The sequence below is a fragment of the Megascapheus bottae genome, chromosome 8 (assembly GCF_031878675.1).
Source record: "Megascapheus bottae isolate mThoBot1 chromosome 8, mThoBot2.hap1, whole genome shotgun sequence".
Lineage (NCBI taxonomy): Eukaryota > Metazoa > Chordata > Mammalia > Rodentia > Geomyidae > Megascapheus > Megascapheus bottae.
This window is the reverse complement of record NC_143516.1, coordinates 37,210,849-37,230,814: the sequence shown is the minus strand read 5'-3', so window position 1 is coordinate 37,230,814 and position 19,966 is coordinate 37,210,849. Positions and strand designations below refer to the sequence as shown.

Genomic DNA, 19,966 nt, shown 5'->3' with positions numbered 1-19,966 from the left:
TGTTCTAAAAACTAAGTGCCAGTGATTGTATATAGAGATTCCCTTCTTGAATACTTATTTGTTAAGCATGTCATTTGAAATATGATGTAAAAATCAATGTTAATAAATTCTTTAATAAAGAAAAAAAAATTTTTAAAGTAACATTTCATGTAAGGTATCCTGGCTAATAGTTCTTAATTTTTCTGTGTTCTTGAAAATTCCTTCACATGTAACTTGGTATTAAAGTTGTAATGGTGGAAGTATTGGTCAAGGTGGTAAGAAGGACCCAACAAAACTTCAGATTCATGTATACTTGAATGTAGAACTCAGCTTTACCAATTACTACCTTTTGACCTTGAGTTATGTACTTCAATATGGAAATTATGTTATATATTGAACTAGCTCTTGCCTGGCAGTGGTAGAATCACTTGGATGCCTCTAAGTATCCCATACCAGTTAAATCAGAATCTCTGAAGGAGGAACACAGGAATTAATATGTTTTTAACATCTGCCCAGTGATTATTATATTCAGAACCAATAGCATAGAGATTAAAACTGTGGCTTTGGAATCGAGTTGGCTAAATTCAAACTCTAGCTATTTCATGGTATTTGACTAAGGGCAAAAACTTAGCTTGTCTGAGCCTGAATATTTACACCTATAAAATGGAATTATAAGTTTAGTGTTGGAATGTTAGAGGATTAAGTAAATCATATTAGAAACTTGGGGTTCTAAGAGAGGGCTATATACTCATACTGAATTTTGTTTAAAGACTACCTTTTTTTTTTTTGCCAGTCCTGGGACTCAGGGCCTGGGCACTGTCCTTGGACATTTTTTGCTCAAGGCTACTACTCTGCTACTTGATCCACAGCACCACTTCCAGCTTTTTTTTGTATATGTGGTTCTGGGAAATCAAACCCAGAGCTTGGTACAGTACATAATAGGCAAGCACACTACCACTAGGCCATGCTCCTGGCCTTGAAGACTATTTTCTATTTCTAACTTTACCATTTCTGTTAATTTCGTCTTTTTTTAAAATTTATGCCAATCCTGTGTTTGGCTCAGGGCCCGAGCACTATCCTTGGGTATTTTTTTCTGAAGGCAAGTGCTCTACCCACTTGAGCCACAGCACCACTTCTGGCTTTTTTTTCCCCTATGTATGTGGTTACTGAGGAATCAAACCCCGGTCTTTGTGCATGCTAGGCAAACACTCTACCATGAGGTCAGACTCCCAGTCTAATTTCCTGTCTTATCCAGGCTCTAAGTGTGGGCAAAATGATCTTAAATAGTATTTGTTGAGTACTTAATCTCCAGAATAACCATATGAATGAATACTACTATATCCATTTTATGTATGAAGAAGCTGAAGTTTAGCAAAGTTAAGATAGAAACAAGAATCATTGTCCATTTTTGTCTTTGATATAGCTAAAATGTTTATAAAAATACTTGGCCCATACTCATGTTCAATAAATATTGAATAAATGGAAGGTCATGTAGAAAACATGTTTGGTAATCATCAGAGCAACTAAGAGAAATCATTGTGGCTAAAAACTTCACATTTCATTAAACTGTAGATGTAGGGAATATACATGCATGATATAGTCATCCATTTTTTTAAATTAAAGAGAATCCATTATTTCAGTCCCTAAAAGATTTATTGGCCATTGATACAAACAGTTTGTAAGCACTGAAGATACAACAGTGTCTAAAACAAAAATATGCTTTAGTGGGAGATGTAGAAAACAGTCAAGGTAAATTAGTAAAATATATATTTTATTGAAGGAATTACTACTAAAGCAAAGTAACACATTGAAATAAATTTGTAGAAATGAAGTGTTAACATATTGGGAAAATTCACATTGACAAGGTGCCTCTGAAATAAGACCTAAAGGCCATGAAACTGTGGGAAAGGAGAAAAGAAGCAAACAGACTTTACAGGTCCTGATGTGAAGGGTGCCCAGAGTGTCTGAAGAATAGCCAGAATGGAGGCCAGGGTACCAGAGTAGAGTGGGGAGATGAGGCAGGCGGGCAGTGACAGAAGATCAGATCATAGAAAAACCAAAGATTGGTTATGTGGAGCCTTATAGCCTCTAAAGTAAGAAAACAAATAACAAAATATCATATAATCCATTTTTATTGAGCTAGCTAAATTCTATTTCCAGTGCTTCATTTAGTTTTTATAATAATTTATTAAGGTATGAATTGCTATATTTCCCATGATACAGTTAAAACATGGGCTAAAAAAGGTTGAATAATTTTCCCAAGATCATAAAAAAAGAATATAATTAGAATTTAAACCCAGCTACACTGTTGGCCACAACATATCTTGCTTCCTCAGTGCTTAAGAGATTAAAACCAAATATGACTATAGTTGATTTTCTTTCTTTTTTGGTAGCTGAATTTCCAGAGCATATTTATATATATATATTATATATAAATATGCTCTGGAAATCAGTAGTGGGTCTTGGACTCTGGGTCTGGGCACTGTCCCCAAGCTCTTCAGCTCAATGCTACTGTTCTACCTTTGGGCCTGGGCATTATCCCTGAGCTCTTCAGCTTAAAGCTACCACCCTACCTCTTGAGCCACAGTGCCACTTCTGGTTTTCTAGTGGTTTACTGGAGATAAGAGTCTCACAGTCTTTGGTGCTTGGGCTGGCTTTGAACCGACATCCTCTGATCTCAGCTTCCTGAGTATTACAAGAGTGAGCCACCACGCCTAGCTTCCAGAGCATATTTTAAAATAAAATTACTTCATTCTCATTTATAAATATGGAACTTCTTTATTTAAAATAATAAAAATTTCTTCAAGTATTTTGCTTTATGATTTCAAGTTTTATAAAGGTCTTCAATTTAGCACATTAAGAAGTATGTTGATGTCTCTTTAATTATGCAAAGTTATTCCTTTTTTTGCTTCTTATGTGGAGGTTGATTGGGAATTTTTTTATTGGTTACAATCTTACCTAGAGCTATCTAAATCATTGCTATATGCTTTGACATCTATAACTTATCATTTCCCTCCGTTATTAGATGAAATGTCCTTTAAAGCATTCCACTGCAAGGTGAACATAGTCAAGCTTGAAAAGTTCTCAAAAAAATAATTGCAAAGAGTTATTAAAGAATAATGAAACTTGATTTATATGGCATGCAGTATAAGGGCTGCTCAGTTAACAGATATAATTATTCCAAGTCCTTTTCAGAAGGCTTCAAACATCGGCACCTAATTTTCATCATCTTTGAAGGAATATCAACAAAATATCTCATTTATATAAAGACTCTCAGAGCCAAATCATTAGTTTATTTCTTTGGATTTCATAATGCTAAGGCTGAAACAATTAAACATTTTAAAACTTAGGAAATCCAAATTCATTTTCTGTGAATGTGACTGACTTTCATATTCTACTACTGTAACCAAGAGTCCTTGGCTTCTGATCTCTACCATGACTTCAGGTCCTGCAGGGAACTGGTTTACAGAGTTTGGAAATTAAAACAGTGAGAGAAAACCTCTCCTAGAAGAATTATTAACTCCATCTAATTTTATGTTTCCAGCAGACCATTTTCTTCAGCTATGTGCAAGCATACACCTTCTGGGTGTTTATCCTTGAAGGAAGGACTATGAACAAGAATTAAACAATATTAACTTTTATTACAAAATTTCCATTAAATACTTGATGTGTAGGAATGTACACACATTCACAACATACCTGTGCTACCACATGCAAGTGTTAATGGAATTCAGAGTAAACAAGATTGCCCAAAAGAATTTTGATTTTTGATGAATGCACTTTTTTTCCTTCCAATCCCTCACAACCCAGTGACTAATGATTACAAGCTCAAGACCTCAGTAATCATGTTATTTAGGTATGTAAAGTAAAAATAAAATTTTTGGTAGTGAGTTTTAGGTGGGAGCTGTTTTGTTACGAAAATAGCTACATTAAACCTAACGAAGGTCTTTTGAAAGGAAATGGTTAAAAGGGCACACCTTGTGGCTTGGAAAACCACAGCAAAGTATATCAATTAGGAATAAATTAAAGGGTACTATGCTTTTCCTGGTGAGTCAAGAAGTCAAGCACTTGGCATTGAGATGCCTATTACCTCCATCCCTGCTCACCCTGTGAACAAGTCATTCCTCTCTGTGGGAATGCAACAATTACTGCCAGACCTTGCCATTCTTCCACAGAAGAGAGCCAGGGATGCCAGCCAGAATCAGAATCAGGAAGGGAGAGGTAGGGATCCAATGGCTTTCTGTAGAAGTCCAGTGCCAGCTTTCTGTCCATGAAAGAAAATTCTCTAAACTCACAAATACCAAATTCACGTATTTTAGGTGTCCAAAGAAATTTCAGAACCTGTTTTGTTAGTATTGGAAGATTAAACTCTCCTTGCCCAGATTCTATTTTTCCTTAGATCAGTATTACTTAATCCATAATACTCACTAATATACAAGATAAACCAGTCCTATCATCTTTGTAACAAACATAAAGCTTAAAGCTATGATGTCTGGGTATTTTATGTTGTGGTGAATTGCCAATTATCAACATCTGATTTTTAAAAAATATTCTTTACATGACTTGTGTGGATGACATGTGTAGATAGTTGGGAAACAGGGCTACTATGATATGAGTAGCTCTAAACAGATAAATCAAAATGTCATGCCTTCTGAACCTCTTTATAATAGAGCATTTTGCTTTTCTGACAGAATGTAAAACCTACCTGTGCCTCAAAGTCTAGCTCAGTTCCTGCCTCCTGCCCAAAGCCTTCCCTAGTAACTTAGGATCATTCTGAGATCTTTCCTCGGGGACTGTCTGTTGTCTGTATAGCTATTATGGCATTTAGTTATGCCATCATAAGTGTCATTTATTTACTGACTTTCCATGTCAAGGGTCATGTGTATGGTCTCTTCAGCTTTTCCCCAGTGCTTAGCTTAGTACACATATCAAAGCTATAGACAGAAATGGGTTTAATCAATTTACAGACTTTTCATCATCACTCCAATGATCATATGTAAGGCTACAGTTGTTCATTAGTTAGATTTTGTGACAAAATTACTTGAGAGAACAATTTAAGGAAGGAAATGACTATTTTATCTTATAGTTTTAGAGATTTCAATGCATAATCCTTGACACTAGTGAGGCAGAACACTAGGGTAGCATAAGCATGTAGAGGAGGAGACTGTTCACCTCGTGGAAGACAGGAAGCAGAGGGCAAAGAAATACTGCATATATAAATCTCAAGAAATGCTGATATATAAATCTCAAGGCATACTCCCAGTGGTCTATTTCATCTGACTAGGTCTTAGTTCCTCAACTTTCCAGAACCTCCCAAAATGGAGCCACCAGCTGAGGACCAAGTGTTCAATGAAGGATAGCGGGGAATATTACATATTCAAATTTATATTCATGATAGATTGACTTTATTTCTCCATACATTACTTGTTCCTTAGTGACATGGAAGAGTGGGCAGCAGTTGAAATACTCCTGGAATAGGTGTGTTAACTGTTTCTTGGCTTGGACCTTACCTTTTTGTAATAACCACAGACAATCAGAGACAACTTAATCCCTTATGATTGCATTTACTAGGAAAATACTAATGACTATATATAAGGGGAAAAAAGCTAATGAAAAAGAAAAATATATAGGAGGAAATGAGAGACAATGTGGAAGAACTAAAACATACCCATTAGTCTGATATAACATATATTTCTTCTTTTTCATGACAAAAGCATCAGGACTCTTATAAGTGCATTTAAAGGAAGATGACTTGGGCATCAATATTGTTTTCTGTCTAGAGAATTGTAAGGATGAAGAATTGCCTTTCTAGTCCAAGTTAGGAACAAACTAGAAAGGCAGCTGCTTCGAGGGGAAAGTAGTCAATGCAAAAGCTTAGTAACAGTGAAGCATTGTTTGTAGCAGTGAAAATGACAACTCAGACTGAGGCTAGCTTCTCTTCTTATGTGATCATGCCCTCAGCGATTCCATGAGATTTCCAGTTTTATAGGTTGTGCTTCCTACTGGCAGCAACTGAAACAGTTTATTATGCACATGTGTCACGTGACCTTCTTCATCAACCAAATGGAACTGGGAGAATAAGTCACCCTAACAAGATCCTTATAGTACACTCTTAAAAACTACTTACAGATGTACTCTTCCTCTGTGGAGACACAATGAGCTTCCTTGTACTGTGCCACATGATACAGGAAATGCATTATCCCCATCCAAATTCAGGCATACCAGTAGGAAGCATGTGAAAAGAAAGCAGTGCACAAAAGCACACACAGATTTTGCAAAAGCTCTTAGAGGGGCTCACACACCAATTTATGATAAAGGCAGATAAAACCTTCTGCATCTCAGTTCATTTCAAATGCTAATGTCCACACAGGGAAAGGAAGCCACATCAGCATTCAGTGTGGACACAAACACTGCTAATGCTTTTTATTTATGATTGTCACCGAGTCCCTTTAGCAGCATGCCAGATTTCCATTTGTGTTGTAACTTTGGCTGCTTTATGTGCTTTCACCCATAGGCAATTTGTGCTTTCAAACTGCATCTTCTGATCTTGAATCAAGAGTCATTATGTTTGCATTCAGATTTAGTAAAATGAATATATTTGAGGATGAGTCTAGGATTAGGTTCACCTGCCATTTTTAAATCTTCTACTTCATTTGGTGTGATCAGTTTATTATTCATTAGGTCAAGCAACAGATACTAAATACCCACCACATGTTCAGGCACTGTTCCCAAAACTGGGGTTAAAGCAGTAAACAGAGACCTGTTACTATAGAGATAATAATTTAGAGATGGGTAAGGGACACAGGAATTGGATACTTACAGATATAAAACTATATCAGAGAGAATTTCAGTCAGAATAGGTTGTCTCTGATAACTCAGTAAATAACCCAGTTTCTTGATAATAGTTTAAAACGTTTCTCACTTGCACTGCATGTTCACTGAAGGTCAGCTAGTGGCTCTACTCTGTGTCACTTCAGACTGGAACCCAGGCTGCCTGCAAAATCACCGTGGAGTTTGGCTGGTTTTTGTAGGAGAGAGAAAAGATAGAAGGGGGAATTGTACACTGACTTTTGAAGCTTACACCTGAAAGGGACACAAGGTACATCTAGTCACACAGTCACACTCAACTCCAAAAGGCAGGAAGGTACAATTATATCACGTGTTCAAGAAAGATTTACTTGGTAGGTAGAACTGCCTCACGTGAAGATGAAATAGGCAAGGTCAAAGAGATGGTACTGAAGTGGGCAATTTCTATTTGATATTCATAGCCAGAAAAATTATTTCCAAGTCAGATGCTAATGGCTTATGCCAGTACTCCTAGCTACTTAAAAGGCTAAAATATGAGGAATGCAGTTAGAAGCCGGTCTAAGCAGAAAAGGCAGGAAATTCTTACCTCCAGTTAAACACCAAAAGTGACATTGTGGTTCAAGTGGCAGAGTGCCAGCCTTGAGTAAAAAAGCTGAGGGGCAGGCAGAGCCCAGACCCTGAGTTCAAGCCCCAGTACCAACATAGACACACATATTTCTTTTTTTTAAATGAATGTCCACTTTAATATTTATTACACAGATTTTTACTTACATATATTTGACAACCATAAGGGGAAAATTTGTGCATTGTAACATTCATATCACTAGCCACATGTGAAGAGGTAAACGTAATCATTTATTCAACTATATCAGAAGAACATACAAGATTTTGTTTAAGCTTCTCAATTAAAAGGAGTCATTAAATATCCTACATTTTAATGACTTTATACTTCAATATTTATATTTTCAAAAAGCAAAAATCACAAGGGTCACTGTCAGGGTGAAAATATGTGTTTTAAAGTTTTATTTAAATATGATATACATTAGCATTATTTGATTTCTTCTTGGCACATGTGGTATCTTAGAAAATAAAAATACATTTTGCCAATTTTGAGACACACATATTTCTGCTGAGATAATATTTGGAGATAGTCCTCAGAGATAGAGAAGAGGCCATTACAATGTTGATAAGGGCACCTAACTTCAAAGGAAATCATAAGCATAAAGTATGCCTTGCATAATGAGGAGAATAAACAAGAAGTGCTAGCCATAGGAAAGCTGTAAAAGTTAAATAAGAGTCATAGGATACAAAGTAGAGTCTTATTATAAGGGCTGTGGCACCTTTTGGTTGGTTGAGTTTTTTTTGAGACATTTCTTCTCTGTGTAGCTGAGGCTGGCCTAGAACTCAGGTCATTTGAGCTATATCTCCACTTCTTTTTTTTTTAACCAGTCCTGGGCTTGAACTCAGGGCCTGAGCACTGTCCTTGGACTTTCTCTCTTGCTCTACCTCTTGAGCCCCAGCACCACTTCTGGCTTTTTTTTCTATGTATATGGTACTGAGGAATCAAACCCGGGTCTTTGTGCATGCTGGGCAACCACTATACCACTAGGCCAAACTCCCGCGCAGCACTTCTGACTTTCTGATGGTTAGCTGGAGACAAGAGTCCAATGGACTTTCCTGCCCAGATAGCTTCAAACTGTGATCTTCAGATCTCAGCTTCCCAAAAAGCTAGTTACAGGCACCAGCCACCAGCACTCAGCTGCTCAGCACTCAGCACTCAGCACTCAGCTGCTACCATTTTTTTAAAAGTTAAACAGTTCAATAGTGTTGAATATATTTTCATTGTTATGCCACAGATCTTCATAATTTTTTCCTTTTGTGTTTGTAGTTTTCAATGAGCTACAACTGTAAAGCTTTTATATTTAATTATATATTTCTGTGTATAAGACAAAGCAATGAAAGTTATTTGAATTAATGTGGGAGGGAACTTTGTTCCTTATACATAATAAAAGTTTTGAGCTATACTAATCTTATCATAACTTTTAGTTTAAATCTTTATTCAACTACTGCTCTTGGCATTTCTCATGGTTAGCTTGTCTTGTGGATTGTGTAAGGCATAACAGTGAGACCTCATTTCTGTGAATCTTCTATGATCTATCTCAGAGCAATCACAGCATCTGGAGATACCGTTCTTTTAAAAAAAAATTAGAGTTTTTTTTTTTAAACAAACTGTCTTTTTTTGTATTTTCTTTTTTTTTGGTACGGGGGATCGAATCCAGGATGTCCCACTTGCTAGGCAAGTACTTTGCCACTGACCTACACCCCAGCCCTGGAAATAGCCCTCTTAACATCTAGCATCAATGGCTAGAACGATTTGTGTATACTATACAAATTTGTAAATAATGCTTGACTTTAGGACATCAAAAAATAGTAGGATATCAAAAATAAGATAGTGGAAGCTGAGCACTGGTGACACTCATGCCTGTAATCCTAGATACTCAGGAAGCTGAGATCTGAGGATCACAGTTTGAAGCAATGTGGCACTGGAAAGTCCATGAACCTCTTATCCCCAATAAACCACCAAAAAGTGGAAGTGGAAATGTGGCTCAAGTGGTAGAATGCTATCCTTGAACAACAACAACAACAACAACAACAACAACAACAACAAAGCTCACACACTGCACTCAGGCCTGGATTTGAAAGTATTCTGAAAAGTAATTTGGAAAGCAGCATTATGTTTGCATTATACCTATTGTTCTAAAAGGAAATTTTGTATTCAGGCTGTTCTTTTCTGCTCTGCTATTCCAATAAATAAAAGGATAGGAAAGAAACATGTCTCCATTTTCAAATGTTTACTGTCTGCCAGGTACTATAGAAACTTTCTATCTTTCCTTTTCTTCATTCTGATGACCTTGCTGGGATGGGTTCTTATGTCCTAGTTTTATTGGTTGAGACTTGAGAATAAAGTAACTTGTTTAGGATTACATACCCTATAAGCTGAATCTGAGATTCAAACCCAAGTATGCCTGCTTAAAAGCTCCACCAGTCAGGCACTGGTGGCTCACACCTATAATTCTAGCTACTTGGGAAGCTGATATATGAAGATTATGTTTCAAAGCCATCCAGAATGGGAAAGTCTGTGAGATTCTTATCTTCAATAAACTACTCAGAAAAAGCTGAAAGAGGTGTTGTGGCTCAAGTGGTAGAGTGCTAGTCTGGAGCATAAAGAGGCTCAGGGACAACACCCAGGCCCTGAATTCAACCCCAGAACTTGCCAAAAAAAAAATGCTGCACCCTATGAGTGAGAAATGAAAGTACATCACAGTCTTAGCTTGGTCAGTGTTTTCTGTTCCAGATTTTGTTTGAGGAACGTGAACAATGCCAATATTCATTCATAGCAATTTTCTTTGCCCATGCCAGCAAATTATCATTTTCTGCTTTCTTGCTCTGTTTGAATGTTTAGCTGGCAGGCTCAACTTCAGACATTTCCCACACTGTACTAAGCACAGTGCACAAATCCATTTTCTCTGTCCCACCTGATCCCAGCACTAGCCAGGCTTGTGCCTTTCCAGCTGTGAAGGTTGTGATATAAGAGCATGTCCTCACCTTTTTGCCTGCTGCTACGTTGTTATCTGGCCCTTCTCCAGTCTTGGATCTAGGCTGCTCTTTAGAGAGGCTAAATCGATGCCCTGAAGGCTGCATTGCCATTTATTGGTTTAATATGCACATTCTGCAGTGCATTTACATACTTTCTCATTTCTTACATTCTGTCTCTTAATCCTCTGATCTCATTTACATGATGATTTATAGGAACTTTGAATATAATCATCTGGACCTTCTGTTTATTAGGAAAAATCTGCAGTTACCTGCTTCTTTGAAGACCTGACCTTAAAATTGGTATCAATTCTGGGTCTCAATAGGTGCCGAGGAAAGATACCAGCTATCTCATTGCTGTAAAATGTGGTCTTTTCCTATGTTGATGTATCTCCCCAGTTAGATTGCAAATAATTGTAGAGAAAGAGTGCATCATTTCTTTATGCCATGTGCAGTTCATTGCACATAGTAGGCAGTGATGAGTAGGTGAAGATGTATTACTGTTAGTTGAAGAAGGTACTGCTGAACTCTTTTTTTGGATGTCAATATAATTCGAAATTGTGCCATTAGTAGAGCCAGACCAGACCTCCCATGTTCACACTGCCATGTGCAGCAATTCTCCTTCATATGTCCTTTCAAAGAAATGCACACACACATCTGTCTGTCTGTCTATCTATCTATCTATCTATCTATCTATCTATCTATCTATCTATCTATAGCTATAGATATATATTCAAAGATTGAGTTTAGAACCTGAATGTGGAAAGGCTCTCACCATGTACTTTGGAATCCTACTCTCTGCTCTCTTCACAGCATTTCCTGAAGCACTCAGATGCAAGCCTGAGTCACAAGTAGACTAGGTAATCACTAGACATGATATGAAGTACCTTAAATATCCCTTTGCTGAATGTATCCTGGTGCCTGGAAGCTGTAGCTAGATTTTGGGCCTCTCCTTTGGACTGAAACTTTGACAATGGTCTGCAGGACCAGCTGAGTCTAACTCAGGCTTGGAGTGTTAGGTGGGGCTTGTCATCCTTTCTTGCAAAGATTTCATGTTGGAGACCTTATATATGACATATGCCATGATCTTCTTAAAATAGAGAAAACAAAATCTTTTCCAGATGACTGAGACATTACATTTATTTATTTATTTTGCCAGTAAGTGCTTGAGCTCAGGGACTGAGCACTGTCCTTGGGTTTTCTCAAGGCTAGAGCTCTAGCACTTGAGCCTCAGCACCACTTCCAGCTTTTTGCTATGTATGTGGGGTACCGAGGAATCGAACCCAGGTCTTCGTGCATGCTAGGCAAGCACTCTACCAGTAGGCCAAACTCTTTTCCCCATGAGACATTACTTTTAAAACCAATCAGTTGTCTGAGAGCTGTGATATTATTGGAAACTTCTGAGGTTTGTTTTATTGTTATAGTATATAACTGGAGTTACAGCTATTTGGGTTTGATTTGGGTGAAAATGAGACGATTGCTTTTGCAAATATTCCATGGGTACTTACTTTAAAAGTTGAATATTTAATGGTTGGTTTTCTGCTTCAAAAATATTTTCATCACCAAACAATCTTGTCAGAACGTCTGCTGACTTTTCCATGAGGATTCAGTCTCTAACTCTTCTTCTAGGTTGTTGTCCTCAATTTGTAATTTTTAAATAAGAGTTCCAGACTCTTGCACTTATAAGATCTGTGCATAAAGCAAGTATGAATGTGAATTAAGAGCTGTTGGGTGTGTTGGAAATAAGAGCAGGAGTAAAGTTTAGTGCCTAAATCTATGGTAATATTTTGTCTGAGAGGATTAGTACATAAAAGTATTACCACTGTCACCTCAATTCTTCATTAGTTCTTAAGGTAGCCACTTTCTTTTATCTTTTACCAGGGTCAAAGTTCAGGGTGTGTGTGATGGGGAGTCCCTGACATCACCCTCTGGGAGGATAGGGCTAGATGGGGATGCGGTGTGAGGGTTGAGAGTTCTGGGCATCTTGCTAGAGGACAGTACACATCCAGACAGAAGCAGGGTGGGCTTAGCGCTGCTGATCATAAATTGCTGCTGCAGTTTTGCCTTGAGCTGGCTGGCTCCAGCTTCCTGAACTGTTTTGTCACAGTGTATTTAGAAACTGTTGAGGAGGAGCTCGGTGAGAACCAGAACCAGCACCTGGTTTGAAAGGCAATCTGAAGCTAGAGTGCAATAAGTTTTTTAGGCAAGTATGGCCTAGTAGTAGAGTGCTTGCCTAGCATACACAAAGCCATGGGTTTGATTCCTTGGTACCACATAAACAGAAAAAGCTGGAAGTGGTTCTGTGGCTCAAGCGGGCAGAGTGCTAGCCCTGAGCGAAAAGTCCAAGGATGGTGCCCAGGCCCTGAGTTCAAGCCCCAGAACTGTCAAAAAAAAAAGTTTCTTTATAGTCATGTATGAGACCAATGAAATCTGATGGTTTTACTTTTATCATAATTTAGGCTCTGTAGAAATTAGAAAATTTTCTTTTTCTTTTTTAGGTTGGGAGGATTTTATTATAAAACAACAACAAAAACCCTCCACATTTCATGTACATTTCTGACATGAGAATCTACCACCCTAGGACCTATTTGGGAGGAACTTCAAGGAAACAGAAGCTCTCTTCAGGTTCTGAAAACCTGGACTTTGTAGATAATAAGGTAGAATGGTAGAATGAGTCAAGCAATTCTGTACTCAAGGAACCCTTGGCCTATAGCCTAAAGGATTCAAACATTAAAAGTTGACTTATCTGCACACATTTCTCCCCTCAGAAGAATGTAGCCTTGACCACTGCCAGTGTGAAAGTCAAACTCTCTGCCATGCCTTGACAAACTTAAGAACAAGTAGCTTTCTGGGCAGGGCATTGCCTGGAACATGACAAAGGCCAGGCAGGTACTTACAGCCCAGCTGCCACTCAGTGATGGGGCTGATGCCAGCCTTTTTCAACAAAGTGGCCCTTTTGACAACAGCCAACTTCTCTGGATAACAAAGAGGAGGGGAAAGTAATCCAAACACAGGTTTTATTATAAAAACCAGGGAGTGAGAGAAGTATGTTTATTCTATTCGATAACACACCTGCTCAGTGCCCCGGAGGCTCATTTCCATCAGTTGCCATGGCAAACTCGTTATACTTCAAGGCCATGTGGCTTTGTTTCCTTCTGAGATCTGGTCCTTGTCCTACCTTTCATAACAACTCCAACACAATGACATGGAAGCCTGCGACAGGATAATTGATTTCTTCTTCTATCAGTGGTTCACATTTGTTCAGCACAGGACGGAGTCTGCCTTCTCCTTTGAACTCCTTGCTAACCATGAGAGCATGCTTTAGAGAGCCATACTTATTAACATTCCAGGTCCCTCTTCTCTGTCAGCAATAAACAAGCCAGCATCAATAGCCTCCATCCTTCCAGTTTTACAAACGAGTGGCTCAGTTCCATGTTTTGCTGCCGATCCAGGTATCTAGGCGTACAACTCAGGGCTAAGAAGCACAGAGGAGAGTCTAAAAATAGAACAGCAGTTTTGGATGCATACCAGAACAGCTACTTCATCTCAACTTGCTTTGCACACGAAGCCTAATGGGATCCTTCAGGCAGGTGTCCTCTCCAAGCTTGCTTTCTCCCTCCTTCCTTTTCTCCCCAGCTGCCTTCTGCAGGCAGTGCCTTCCCAGTGAAGGGAGCAGAGAGAGGTCAAGCATGAGACAAGAAATGTGTGCCCTCACGGTTTTATTTTACAAGCCCTGAGAGATCTGGGGGCTGCAATTACTTTTTCATACAAGACTTTCTAGAGACAAGCAGGCAGGCCCCCAGTGTAACCTCACTTTTGTCCAGGTACACTTTGCCCTAAAGTCATTTTTGTTTTTTAGCAAAGGCTTAAATAGTACTTCCTAATCATCTGAATAAAGGTAACCTAGACCCATAGTCCTGGGCTTCCTGAAAAGCTCAACAGAAAACTCAACTTCTGAATGAATCTCTTGTAGGTCCCACCTGCTTGGCTTGAGGCTAAGAACTTGAGGAGCAAATATAGTCACAGATGAAGGGGACTGTGGCTTGTATAGAATAGTTGGAAAGCCACACACTTCCCACCAAATAGCCTGGGATTCTAACTGAAAACATTTTCCAGTAGAAATTGGAACAAGTCAGTGTGATGTTAGGAACATCCTGCTCTGCTTGGACATAAAGTCTCTAAGAATGCCAACTGACCGCCTGAACTAGACTGTTTTATGCTATTGGTAGGCCTTTTGATAAAGGATACCCTTCCAACTGCCTCATCTCACCCAAAGGAGAGTTAGCATGACCTGTATATTTCTAATTTCTCCAGCCGAATAGTAATGCAGTTGTTACTATTCAGAAATGAGAGAGGAAGATGAGTATCATAGCATTTAAAACTAACAAAAATCATTTTCACTGTTGATGTGTTTGTGATTGGCCTGCTACAACTAAAAGAAATTGGTCTAAGTAGTACCAGATTTTTATCTGTAAGCTTCAGGAAAGTGTTAAGATCTTTTAAGTTGTACCTTGGTTTCACATAATGCCAGTACAAATTAAATATGTCAGACCAATTCAAGAAGAGCATACTCCATATAATCACAGTAATAATTAATTCCCAGAAGAACTGCTCAGAGAACAAGTTTGCAACATGATCATTTAATCCTTCAGCCACCAGAGGACAAGGTACATCTTCCCTTAGGCCTTCGGCATTCACCAGGCTCCATTTACCTCAGGGAGATAGTGGGTCATTTATGGAACAAAGCTTCCATGAACACTCAGAAAGCTTTTTAGGCCCACTAATCAATATTTGTGATCTGGGAACGAGATTACCTGGGTTCTGGCGCTGAAACTAATTTTGATAAACCATGTTTTTCTGGGCTCTGCATAAAATAATACTGCAGGGCTATGTCATTTCTAGGGGTTGCTTGCAGCCTGGAAATTCCATGACAGAAATAAATCTTCTAAGAGTTCATTTTTGGTGCTTTTTTCTTTCTTATTTCTGTTGTTGTGTTGTTAGTGTTCTCATATAGAGTTATTTGTTTTGAAAAAGAGTTCATCAGTCTCTGGGGTGACAGGCCTTCTTTTCTTTGTGGAATTTTTTTCCTCCATATTGCAATAGCATTCTTTTCATTTACTGCTAGGAAGTGGATCTCACTGATTCTTCTTGGTTAATTAAGAAGAAACAGAAAGGCGGTGAGCTTTGAGTGACTCTCTCTGGCTCGTGTCCCAGTGGTCATGGAATTTGCAATATGTTTGGCAAAGGTGGTGGTGACAATGGAGTTGTTTGGCAAAGTGGATAGGATAGGATGGCTGACCAAGTAGCTTGTGTTAAAGAAAAATGTTTTTGGGTTGGGCATGATGGTGTATGCCAGTAATCCCAGCACTAGGGAGGCTGAGATAGCAGGATCAATTTTGTCAAGGCCAATTTGGGCTATATAGTGAAACCTGTCTCAAAAATAAATAAAAAGAAGAGAGGGAGAAAATGCTCTTAGAATGATATCATAACACAATGTTCAAGATAGAGAACTTGTGCCCCTTGCTGACATGACTAAGAAAAACCCAGTCTTTAAAGAGATTTAATAGGAAACAAAGGACAGCAAGTAATAGGTTTTTTTTTTTGAGTGCTAAGCTGAGGAGGATAATATTTTGAGTGTTGCCATGTACTGAGATGTCTTTGAGCAACATAGATATTAAACCAAACAGGCAAGTATTTTGAAACTATTAAAATTTTAAAAAATTACATTTAAAGTTTGAAAATCAGCAACTAAATATTAAATAAGACAGTGATGCAAGACAGTATGTTGGGAATGAACTTGACAACTTGGTGGTAGAGGGGAGGCGGAGGGAAGGCGGGCTGGGGGGAGGGAAAGTGGGAGGAAAATTGGGAGGGGTAACAATGTTTCAGAAGAAATGTATTCACTACTGTAACTGTAATCCTTCTGTGCATCACATTGACAATAAAACTTAAAAAAAAAAAAGAATCTAAACTTTGCATTCCATATGCCCAACCCTAGAAATCAGTTCAAATCCGAGTAAAGCCTTAGGGTGAAAATGCAGTTATTTTTTACTAAGTCAGTCCTCCCCCACCCCCAAAATATCTACAGATGAATACATAAGGACTGGGATAATGTCTAAATAAACCAAGTGTTAATCTGCCAGTGCACTAAAATAGTTGTTAAAATCCCTTTGATGTTGGTGATCATCAGGTTTCCATGAAACTTCAGGGAACAAACTGTCATCAGTTAGTCTGGGGTGTGTGTGTGTGTGTGTATGTTGTTTTGTTTTTGCTTCCAGTGCCACCAGCTGTATGACTATAATGATATTTTGTAGAACACAAGGGACCTTTTACTTAAACACCTGGGATAGGAAGAGTAGAAAGAACTAGGGAATGATAGTTTAGGGCCATTCTCTCAAAGGGTGGTAATAACATCACATTGCAAACTAGAAACAATTCAGAATAATAATTGCTGATGTCATCTTTTTTCTATAATTGTGTAGAATCCGTAGTAATGTTGTCAATGCAGATCAAAACAAAAAAATTAAAATAAGGCCAGAAGTTTGGCCTAGTGGTAGAGTGCTTGCCTAGCATGCATGAAGACTCAGGTTAGATTCCTTGGTACCATATACATAGAAAAAAAAAGCCAGAAGTGGTGCTAAGGCTCAAGTGGTAGAGCTCTAACCTTGAGAAAGTCCAAGGACAGTGCTCAGGCCCTGAGCTCAAGCCCAGGACTGGCAAAAGAAAAATTAAAACAAGAAAAAGAAGACCTCAAGTTTGTGTTAGGGATATTTTCTATGAATTTTGAGTTGACCAAACTAGAAAGTAAATTCCATCAGGTCTCAACTGCTACAGAAATAATGGTTCTTTTTGTAATATCTAACAAATAAATACATAAGTTATGCTAGTTTTTCTTTTTTTTATTCATTCATTCATTTATTCATGCCACAGTGGGATTTGAACTCAGGGTTTCACACGTGCTAGGAAGGTACTCTACCACATGAGCCAGGTCCCCAACCCACTTTTTCCTTTTTAAAAACTATATGTCCTTTCCTGCTGATGGCACAAGGGTTGAACCATGTATAGCAAAGTTGAGACTTGCTTAAGGGGCTAGGTAGATGGACAAGATGAAGCAGTAGCTCTCACCCTTGTAAAGACAAGATTTTGTTTTGCTTATAATTTGGGGGATTAAACCCAGCAACCCCCAAATGCTAGGAAAGAGTTCTACTACTGAGCTTCAATCCCCCACCCCAACTCCTCCCCCAGCCCAATCATGATGTTTACAATCAAGGTCATGTGTTACACAAAATCATGTTGTTCAAAACCTCAACTGTAAGAATAAAACTTTCATACATATTATGTAAAAGATGCTGTTTACCCTCTTATTTTAATTCTTTCTTGGAAGAGGGATTACATTTATCCAACATTATATCTAAGCAACTTTGTTGATGTCCCAAGAAGCAACTGCCCATCTCACTGTGAATCAATATATATGATTGATCGCCTTAGAGATAAGTAAAACTCACGCTTACGAAAGAGTAAACATTTTATTATTTGAACAAGCATCAGTATGCGCTGATGACCCTCCGAGCATATGGCCTGCACATAAAAATAGCGTGCGAGAAGATTGTGGTAGGTTTGCTGCCAGCTCATTTTCACTTGCTAAGCACTGAGGGGCCCAGAATGGACACATTAGGCAGGGAGATTATGCTGGTCATTGGCCCCTTGTGGGGTTTGTTTTTCTTAAAGCAGAAAATTCAGAGCAGACAGACAGACAGACGGGCTGAGTACTCTGCAGAACAAGTTTTTCTGGGACCCAAGTGTCCCTCAGGGAGACACAGAGAAAGAAGAGATTGCCACCAACCAGCTTTAGCTACAAGAATGCTATTGTGGCTCCCGACGTGGCCCCAGTGATGTGGGGATGGCTGGTGTCATAAGGGTACCACCTGAAGAGTGGGGAGAGGCCCCCTGGGAGGAGCCACATACTCTTCCTCTCTGAGCAGCCGCAGCAGGATGTTTTTTTTATTCTCAGGCCAACTGTAAACGTGAGTGTTCTGAAGCCAAGTGGGCACATGCTCCTGTGGGCGAGAGAATGACAGGAGCAAAGGTCATCGGAGGAAAAACCTGGATTCCAGATCCCAGGCTCATTCCCAAAGCTCTCTGGCTTTCTCTTCATGGATGTTTCCTACCAAGCTGCCTTGGGAGCTGTGCTGTTCTGCTTTTGGAGGGATTTCGCATGTGAAATGCTCTTGGCTTTGGTATGAGCTGTGGATCTCATTATGGAAAGCACATGTGCACAGCATTTTCTGTCAGTCTCCCAGGCTACCTGCCCTGTGCATTTCAACATGCTTTTCACCACCCTCACATAAAAGGGGTAGGACAGGGGTCACACAGAGTGATGTGAATTCCCCTGTGATTTCAGCAGAAATATGCCAAGGCTATGGGCTTAATCTAATTCATTATCCTCTCAGTCCAGCCCCAGATCTGGCCTTTAGTAGAAGTCGCTGATCAGATCTCAGTTATCAAACAAAGGCAGACTCAGTAATTATGGGGTTCTGTGTAGGGTGTGGGGGTGCAGTTTCTGATTGAGGACCTTAGGTCAGTGTGAACCTTTGTGGGAAGAGGCAAATAATAATTAAGGAAATGGGTAGTGTGTTCAATAGTAATAGGTGCTGTGGAGTAACATGAAACAGAAAAAGGGGCTCAGGAGCATTGGGGCCAGGGTAAAAGAAGAGCCAGTGCAAAGTCTCTGTGTTAGGAGTCTGTGCCAGGGTCTGATTAGAGGCAACAAGGTAGAACAGTTGTCTATCAAGCATGATGTCCTGACTTCAAATCACAGTACCACACACAAAAAAAATAGAAGAGTGTTTCTAGAGAATGAGTGAGAGTTGAGTAGGTGAGAAGGTTTGGGAGTGGAAGGGGTGTACCACATAGAGCCTGTTAGTCTACCCGAAGGCCTTTGGGTCTTGACTTTGACATGGACTCCTTTGGGGATTGTAGGATGAGTTTAGAATCAGCACCTGGTATAAATCAGGCATCATGTTGTGTACTGAAGCTACACAATGAAAAAGATACAGTAGCATAAGGACATAAGGTCCTCAATATCTGGAATAGAAGAAAAACATAAACTATTTTCTAAGCAAAAGCAGTCTGTCCTGAGCTCAGGCAATTAGACGATTGTCTGAAGGGGATTTAAAAACAATAATAAAGCCAACTAGAAATTGGTCTGTTTTTTTTATATCACCATGCTCCAGTAATTCTAAAAAATTATTTCCTGCATCACCAACCACATACTATTGATTCAAAGTACTATGTAATTAAGTGCTCTCAAGAGAGGGACAGTGAAATATATCGGCATGGGGCTAGAGAGGTCTCAGGAGAGACTATGGAGGGAGGTAAGGATAAGCAAGAGTCACTAGACTGACAGTTTAGAGAACAGAACCAGATACACAGGAGAACACTGCATGTGTGAGGGGCTGCTGAAGCGGCCCATTACTGTCAAAGCATAAGAGCATGATCGGATGATAGGAAAGAAGACTGAACAAAGGGTATAGGCCTTTTCTGAGAGGTCTCATAGGTTACCCTAAGAAAGGTCAATATGTGATCA

At 39.0% G+C, this 19,966-nt stretch overlaps 1 protein-coding gene and 1 long non-coding RNA gene across 6 annotated transcripts in view; one reads left to right on the top strand and one right to left on the bottom strand.

Annotated features, from left to right (window-relative positions):
• Positions 1-19,966, top strand: part of LOC150059791 (uncharacterized) — an 89,806-nt gene that overhangs the window by 32,619 nt on the left and 37,221 nt on the right. For both annotated transcript variants that reach the window (XR_016536479.1, XR_016536478.1), the window contains exon 3: positions 5,415-5,457. This is a non-coding gene — a long non-coding RNA (uncharacterized LOC150059791). The remainder of the gene's footprint in view (positions 1-5,414; positions 5,458-19,966) is intronic.
• Traf3ip2 (TRAF3 interacting protein 2) overlaps positions 17,888-19,966 on the bottom strand; it is a 40,973-nt gene continuing 38,894 nt past the window's right edge. For all 4 annotated transcript variants that reach the window (XM_090338270.1, XM_090338268.1, XM_090338269.1 and 1 more), the window contains one exon: positions 17,888-18,437. In XM_090338270.1, coding sequence (XP_090194396.1) covers positions 18,291-18,437 — 147 coding nt within the window. In that variant the 3' untranslated portion in view covers positions 17,888-18,290. The remainder of the gene's footprint in view (positions 18,438-19,966) is intronic.